Below are 8,540 nucleotides of genomic sequence, written 5' to 3'. Positions count from 1 at the left end.
AGCAGATTAGCAACTTGTCTCTGGCCCCTTTCTTATCTGGACTCCATTGAAGATTAGGAGAATGACGTTACTACTACTACTACTACTACTACTACTACTACTACTACGATTTATATAGCACTTTAAAGTTTGCAAAGCATTTTATATGTATGTATCTATGTATTTTTCCATAAAATTTCACATTATTATTATTGACATTAGTAATATTAACAATAACAATATGCCTAGTTAGGCCCTGGAGTCAGGAGGACCAGAGCACAAATCCAGCCTCAGATACTTACTAGCTGTGTGACCCTGGGAAAGTCGCTTTATCCCAGTTGCCTCAGAAACAAACAAAAAAAAGTATACCTACTTGATTCAAGCTAAGGCCTTGTCCCTCGCTGCAAATTTCCTTGTTCTGTGTAACTTGGCCCTGCAGTTCTGACTCTAAGGTGTGGATTATTCATAGTTTTCAGTTATCACCAATGCCCCCACTTCTTTGGTTTTAATCTTAGTCTTAGAAGAGAATATATATAGCATATGTCTGAAGACAGCGTGTACCAAACAGTTATGAATATGAGCTACCTGGAATTATATTACATGAAGAGATATAGAAGAGTAAACTCCAAAAGATACAATAATCTTAGTCTCAATTTAAGAACACAAGAAATATCATACTGGGTCAGACCAATGAATCATATAGTTCTATAGTCTATTTTCTGACAATAGCCCTAGGGGACTTTTGAATTCTATAATAATACAACTTAAATTCAAAGAATACCTTCCCTTCAAGTCAAGAAGCTAACATTTGTTCCAACTTCCCTATCTCTGCAGAAGGCATCCCATCATTCTCTCAGGCATCAAGGATCAGAACCTTGGGGTCATCTTCTCTCTCCCTCTCCCTCACCTTCCACATCCCATCACTTGTGAAGTCTTGTGAATTTTATTTCTACAACACCTTTAAGTCTTCTCATCTTTTAATCCTCACTGTCAATATCTCCACTCATACTATTCCTGCCCCAGTATAGACCTTAATTACTTCTTACTTGAATATTGTTATTGCCTTCTGGCTGCTGCTACCACCTAGCTAGCTAGCATTGATAGAGTGCCTCCTCTGTGCCAGGCACTCTGCTAAGTGCTTTACAAATGTTATCTCATTTGATCCTCACAACAGTCCTGGAACGTAGGTGTTATTATTATCTCCATTTTACAGCTGAGGAAATGAGGCAAAGCGAAATTACGTGACTTGTCCAGGGTCACACAGCTAAGTGTCTGGGGCTGAGGCTGGATTTGAAGGGTCTTCCTGACACCAGGCTCTATTTGATGTGCCACTTAGTTATAATAAACTTTCTAAAATATAGATTTAATCATCTTACTTCCTTGCCCAAAAATGTTCAGTGGCTCCCTCTTGTCACTAGTATAAAATAAAAACTTTTAAGCCTGGCATTTAAGGGCCTTCACAATCTGGCTCTAGTCTCATTTTATATTCCCCTCTTTTGTATATTCTATGCTAGATGCTTGCTTCTCTCCTTTCCAGGCTCCACTTCCCACTCTCCAGATCTCCACTCCCCCTCGCCCCCTTTTAGCTTCCCTTTAGGTGTTGTCCTTGCTCCTTAGAATGTAAGCTCCTAGAATGCAGGACTGCTTTCTGTTTGTACTTAGCACAGTGCCTGGCACATAGTAAGTGGCTGATAAATGCTTGTTGACCGACTGACTTGTACTAAACTTGACATGCTATCTGTTTCTTGCCTCCTTGCATTTATGCAGGTTGTTTTTAATACTGGGAATATTTGCACTCTCTCTCTCTTTTGTTCTTTCCTTCCTTCCTTCATTCTTTCCTCTTCTCCCTGTTTTTCTTTCTTTCTCTTTCTCTCTTGTCTCTTTTCTCTCCTCTGTCTTTTTTCCTCTTTGTCTCTGTGTCTCTTTCTCTTTTCTTCTCTTCTCTTCCTTCCTTCCTTTTTTTCTCTGTATGGGCTCGCTCCCTCCTCCGTTTTCCTAGAATATTTGGTCTAGCTATACAGTGCGATGGAAGAAGTATTCGGTTTGGAGTCGGAGGACCTCGGCTGACCACCGTTCTGTTTAATTTTGCACTGTTTCCGCGCTAGACTTCCATTTCCTTACCCCTTTGCACAGATCGTCTCCCATGGCCGGAATGTGCAGCTCTCTCACCTCCACCTTTTGGAATCCCTGCTTCTGAAGAGGCTCGTCTCCACGGCCAAATCTTGCAGTTGTGATTTGTTCAGTCAGTTCAGTCGTGTCCTACTCTTTGGGACCCCATTTGGGGTTTTCTTGGCAAAGACACTAGAGTGGTTTGCTGTCTCCTTCTCCAGTTCATTTTACGGGTGAGGAAACTGAGGCAAACAGAGTTAAACATACAACGTCACAAAGCTTGCAAGTCCTTGAAGCCAGATGAATCTTCCTGAATCCAGGCTGTGCACTCAAATCTTCCTACCAGATGCCTTTACTTTACCCCTCCCCCTTCTCTTTTCCCCCAACACCACTCCCTGCATTAAATAACTTTTGTGTTCTTTGCAGTCTCCTTTGTAATTACCTATTTTCTAGGTTAAAATGTTAGTTCCTTTAGGGCAGGGAATGTTTTGCTTTGAGTCCCTGGGAACTAGCACAATGCCTTGCATATGGTAGGAGTTTAATAAATGCTTGCTACATAAAGTCTTTCAACTTTTCTGGGCCTTTGTTTCCTCATCTATAAAATGAGGAGTTTGGACTTGAAATCCAAAGTCCCTCTCAATAATATATTTACGATTTTTTGGATCTCCTTTGTCCCATTACGTGCCATCTTTTGTTATTTTTAAACATATCCTACCTGCCTCAGTAGAATACAGTACAGGATCTTTGAGGGCCATTGATTGTTATTATTAAAAAAAAAAATCAGTATGATTAGCACCTAGCACAATTAAGAAGTTAATAAATGTTTGTTGAATTAATAATTTAATCACTGTTTTCAATATGCCCTTTTCCTTCATAATAGCACCATAAGTTAGAGACGCTAGTGTTAACCTTATTTAATAAAAAAGAAAAAATGAGGCTTAGAAATTGAACTGCTTCCCAAAGACAAGAGTGAAACAGGTAGCTCAGACAGCCAGGACTAACAACACATGTACAATAAGATAATATTGCTTCCATGACTAGTCTGGGTTGCTTTGTCATTGGTATGCATTTTTCACTAGTTAATTTGCACACAACTCAAAAATTACCCAGTGATTAGATTTTAAAAAGGAAAGTCCTTGACTATCTCTGAATCTTTTCCCCAAACATGTTATCTCTTCTTTCAGTGTTTATTTTTCAGTTTGTTTATCCTTTCTTCTCATTTGTTTTTGAGAAGGCAAGCAATATAAGGGCTCTTTAAAAAAAATACATTTTTTAAAAGTTCTCTCTGAAAAAGAGCTGGGCTCTTGGTGCTTCTGACAATTTTCTTCCAACACAAGCAGCACCCAGATTGGAATTTTGATTTTTAAGTATTTCAGTTCTTGCTTGGAAAATTAAATTCACAAAACAATTGATTATCGGTTATAAATGGCAAAAACACCATCTGGCTCCCCAAAACGGCTAAATCCAAGTAGCAAGGGGAAAAAAAAGGAATTGGAACTTCTAGTCGGCGTGGAGTTCTAGTCCATGAAGCAGAAAATGACGAGCTTTACTATGAAAAAGCCGGAGTAGTCATAACTTGTATTTAGCGGCTGTGGGAATTTGATGCGTTCTTCACACGTTCCATATGTTAAAGCGATTGGCGAGAACCTCAGTGTGAAGGAGCTGGGGGTGGGAAGGAGTGTGGCTAGTGGAAAGAGAAGCAGAATCTTAATTCTGAGTTCTTTCCTCTCCGTTCCTCTTCACACAGATGCGGTGCCCAAAGGCCTTAGTTTCTCCACCAGGGAAGTGGCTGGTGTTGCTCTTACACCCTACTGACACAGGGAAAAGAAGTTGTGTGGTGTTTCTGAAGCCATCTGCATTCCTCTGCTGAGGTAAGTCACCAAGCATTAGCATCTCCCACAGTAATATCCACTGTTATTCTTTGCCAACTGGGAATTTGAGTAGGTGTCCATTTCATGTGCCAAGAGAATGAATCGAGATGAAAACACCCAACGTATTCCACTGTCCCCATATTGTGTTCTGAGTGTGGGAGGATTTGGGTCCTGGCTGTAGTTTTCCATAGACCTTGTTTCATAAAATACGCTATACTTTGTTCTGTGGTCTGGTTATAAAAAAGACTGTGAGGTCCTGGCTTAATTAAAACAACCCCATGCTGCAGTTTAGGTATCATTTTCACATTTGTTTTTAGCTCCATACCAGTGTATAGAACTCTGGGTGTGGAAACTCCCTCCTTTCAAGCAGTTTGTCCATAATTATAGTCTTAAGAGAGTTGGGGGAAGTTAAGTGACTTCTCAGCAGTCACTCCAAGACTGACTCTCTTTCCTCCATGCCAAACTGTCTCCGCCATTGACATATTATCTCTTAAAGTTGAGCACAGAAAAATTGCCCAACAACACTCCTGTAGTTTCATAGGATCATATAGATCGAGAGGTAGGACAGACCTGAGACCATTCTAGTCCAACCCCCTCATTTTTACAGATGAAAAAATTGAGGCCTACGAGAGTTTAATTGCTAAGATCACAATATAGTAAATGTGAAAGGCAGGATTTGAACATACAGTGTCAAAGGTGGTACTTGAACCCCAAGGTCATAGATATAGTAAGTGTCAAGGGCAGGATTTGAGCTCCTTTCCTCTGACACGATTGTCAACGTTCTTTCCACTGTACCAAGTTGCCTTCTCTATGACCTGACAGAGTCTCTGCTTTATCAGTTGGTGCCTAGCCTAGCCTAGCTTGTAAGAATAAGTGATTAGGTTCTGCCCAGGTAAACCCAACCTCATCCGTAGCAATGTTTACAACAGGTCTTCAGAGGCTGGGCCATTTCCCCCCATGATGACACATGCTTATTGACGGCCAGTTTCTTCTGACCCTTCTCTCTCCGATTCTTTTCTGCTACAGCTAGTTCTGTCACCTGCTGGATGTTCGGGGGAGTCTTGGTAGATGGCCTTCCCTTCATAAAGCAAGAGCAAAAATCATGGAGCAGTGTCCAGGGCTCTGAAGATAGGACAATCTTCGAATGACAGTTGTTGCATAAGGAATGAAAGTAGGCTGTTTTTAAGGGTAACTGTCCAGTATGGCTGTCAGTATCTCAACTCCCTTTCTGATTTTTTTTTTTTGTATTATTGTTATTTTCATCAAGATGAGGATAAGAGGTTAGAGAACTCATTTCTGGGTAGCTGTCCTAGAGCACTGCTCAGTCTTAGCAATTTACATTCCATAATCTCCTGGTCATTTAGCCACAGATAATTTGTCATAGTTTGTTTTAGCTGTTGTGATATTGATATTTATTATGCAAATTGTATTTCCTACATGTTATTGTTCTGCATTCTATGAATACTTAAATTATTATAAACCTTTATACTTAATACAGCTCGTCCTTCAATTTGATGCTTGAGTAACAGAGGGTCAGAGCACATACTATCTTCAGGAGGGAAAGAAAATAAGTAATTAAAAAGCAGACAAACAAGATCGCTGCTGTCTCGGTGAAGAGGGGGCAAAAGAGACCAGAGAAGCTGTCAGGGCAGCTGGCAGAGCTCCTCCTAGAGAGAGATGGGAATTAAACCCTGAGGCCCTGGATTTAGCTTCCAGTAGCTGGAATGGAGTGCTTTTGAAGGGGTCTATTTGGATTGGGGCTGAAGACATGCCAGGAGAGCAGCATCCATCCTCTCCACCCTTAGATACACATCCCACTAGGTTTCATTTCACCCCCCAGGTCTGCACGGAGGCGGCTTTGAGAGGGAGGAAAAGGGCCGAGCTGCCTGTCTTTGCTCTAGCTTCCCTGGAGACTGACCACCCTTAAGAGTGACCCAGGAGGGCAGGGCGGGAGGGGGTGGAAGGCGGGGTGGGGAAGTGCCAAGCTTTCCTCTCCCTTACTAAATCAACAGCTGCAAGACGGAGACTCCCTTTCTCCTTTCCACTGGGGCTGTTCAATGCACGTCTCCAGGATTGTTTTGTAAATCCGGGGACATGCATTTTCACTCTCCACCCCTGAACAGCCCTCAGCTTCGCAAGGCTTTTTCTCTCGTGGAAGGTGAGTGACAGATATCTGCAGTCCCTGCTCCCCAGACCAGGTACTCCAGGGAGCAAGGGTAGAATTATCTCCTAGGGCAGTGACCTAGCCTTCGGATTGATTTGCAGATTGATATAAACATCCTTATTAAAGGTGTGCAAGGAAGTTAGAACCGTCTCGCGGAGGGTACGTCTCCACACGCCCGAAGCCGGAGAGGAGACTTTTACCTTGATCCCCGGGAAGCGAACCCGACCCTTATTAACATAAACATATTTGCATAAGCCCCTCCCCCTAGCTAGCGCGGGCGCGCCGCCGATCGGCTTGCGTGGGGCGGGGGGGTGGGGCGGGAGGGGTTGGTGAGGGAGGAGGGAGACCCCAGAGAGAAGAGAGCGGGAGGGGGTGTTGCGATTGGCCAGTGAGGGCTCCGCCCCCAACGCATCTTATTAACATCTAATTAGCGGGCCGGTCGGACGCTGGAGGAAGCGGCGGCCGCCAGTCTGAGGCAGGTGCCCGACATGGCGAGTGCGGTGCTGCCGAGCGGATCCCTGTGTGCGGCGGCAGCGGCGGCGGCGGCGGCGCCTCCCGGGCTCCGGCTCCGGCTTCGATTGCTGCTGTTGCTTCTCTCCGCCGCGGCGCTGATCCCCACAGGTAGGTGCCAGCGCCAGGGTCCGATTTCCCGAATCTCCACGTACCCCAGCAGTCGTTTCCAAGGGGGGGAGGCCGTTTCCATGACAACTGCCCTCCCCAATTCATAAATCCGAAGGGGAAGGAGCGTGCAAGGGAACCTCGCCCCGGCGCGATGGGTAGCGGGGTGAGGAGTGGCGGGTTTGCGGGGATCCGTGCTTCCCCCATCCTCCTCCCAGCCCGGTCGGAATCCAGGGACTCCTTCGGGATGGCAGCAGCTGCGTCTCCCCGATTTGGGCAGCCTGGAGCAACGGGGGAGCGGGCTAAAAATTGACGGGCTCTTGGCTTCATCTGGTCGGAGAATATAGGGGGGAGGGGGAGAGCGTAGGAACCCCAGGATCTTCCCAATTCCCCTCTCCCCAACTCCCTACTGCCCGTCTGACTTGCACATCACCCAGGGCTGCGGTTTTGCTCCTTTTGAGCCCCCTCCTCAATTTAACCCATTTATCTCCCCAAGCCCCCCTCAAATTTCTTGTGACTTCACGTCCCCCCATGTCACCAGTAGCCTAGTCCTCTGTGACCATCACCCCCAGACTTGTCTGATCGCCTTCTCTTCTGCTCCCCAGTCTGCGTTTCCCCCACCCCCGCACCCGCTTCCCCAAACTGCACGCAGTCCTCTCTCGTGCTTCCCTCCAGGCTGCCTCCACCCTCGGGATTGCACCCCTCCTCTCTCCTCCCCTTGGCTGCGGATCTCCCTGGCTCGGCTCCAGGCGTGGAAAGTTCCCCCCAGCCCCTCTGCGCGGGGGGCGGCCGCTCTTGCCGCCTCTGCGGGAAGGAGGAGCTGGAAGCCGGGAGCTTGGAGCCCGCCAGTTGCACGGAGGACGGAGTCCCCTTCCAGGAGAGGAGGGAAAAGGAGCTGGTGGAGAGAGGATTTTTCCTCTCTTTTTGGCCAGCCCTAGGTGCTGGTGGTGGTAGTGATGATGGTGGCGTTGGATGCACCTCTCATTCCCCCCAACCCCTTTTCCCGCAGCCTTTGTGTCAAGTATAGAGCAGATGGGTATTTTCCGAATCCCCCCTCCCTCCGAGTGGGGATATTGGTTCTGGATTTGCCCCGGAACAGGGCCTGCCCCCCCCCCCCCCCCCCCCGCCCAGTTTAAAACGATGAGGACTCGGCTGGAGAAGCACGATGTGTGGCTGCCCCGGTGCTGGGCGCGTTGGCGCGTTTGGGAATGAAGAGGGCAGTGTTTGCTTTCGCTAACAAAAGGGAGCTGAGGCATTTCCCCAGCGGTGAGGCCAGCAATGCTGCACCCCTCCTTTCCACTCCCGCCACCCTCCACATCTTCCTATTTTCCCCAGTCCTTCCCTACCCGCTGAGGATTCAGTGGGGAGCTAGGAGGAGGGCGCGGGGGAGGGGGAGATGCAGCAAGGCTCTGCGCCTGCAAAAGCCTCCTTGCAGACAGAGCAGGAGCAGCAGGACTCAAGGAGCAACAAGTGGTGGAGGATCCTGAGAGCACATTCCCCACCTCCTTTAGCCCCTCAGTGTGTGTCCCCCCCTCATAGGTCCAGGGTGCTGATCTGGGGGTGCCTTATTCAACCTTTGCCTCCTGTGTGCTTTCGTTGTCCCTTTTGTTTACACAATAGAGGACATACAGTTATGTAAACACTGCACCTAGTAGTAAATGGGGAGGGTGTCTCTCGGCGGGGGTACCTGGAGGTTTGTAGTTGCTGGGTTGGGCTACTTCCCCAGAAAGCTGGTTTTGGAAAGTCCTCGGTTTTCGAAAGCCGAGCCTATGGGGTCTGTGTGGGAGTGAGAATCTGAC

The 8,540-nt window shown here is 46.9% G+C and overlaps 1 protein-coding gene across 3 annotated transcripts in view; it reads left to right on the top strand.

Moving 5' to 3' along the window:
• Positions 1–6,611: 6,611 nt before the first annotated feature.
• Positions 6,612–8,540, top strand: part of CADM1 (cell adhesion molecule 1) — a 363,418-nt gene continuing 361,489 nt past the window's right edge. For all 3 annotated transcript variants that reach the window (XM_027857516.1, XM_027857515.1, XM_027857514.1), the window contains exon 1: positions 6,612–6,744. In XM_027857516.1, coding sequence (XP_027713317.1) covers positions 6,612–6,744 — 133 coding nt within the window. The remainder of the gene's footprint in view (positions 6,745–8,540) is intronic.

This window comes from Vombatus ursinus, unplaced genomic scaffold, assembly GCF_900497805.2.
Source record: "Vombatus ursinus unplaced genomic scaffold, bare-nosed wombat genome assembly UNPS02012156.1, whole genome shotgun sequence".
In the NCBI taxonomy this organism is placed as follows: Eukaryota; Metazoa; Chordata; class Mammalia; order Diprotodontia; family Vombatidae; genus Vombatus; species Vombatus ursinus.
Note: the sequence above shows the minus strand (reverse complement) of the source record. Positions and strands in the feature narration are given on the sequence as shown.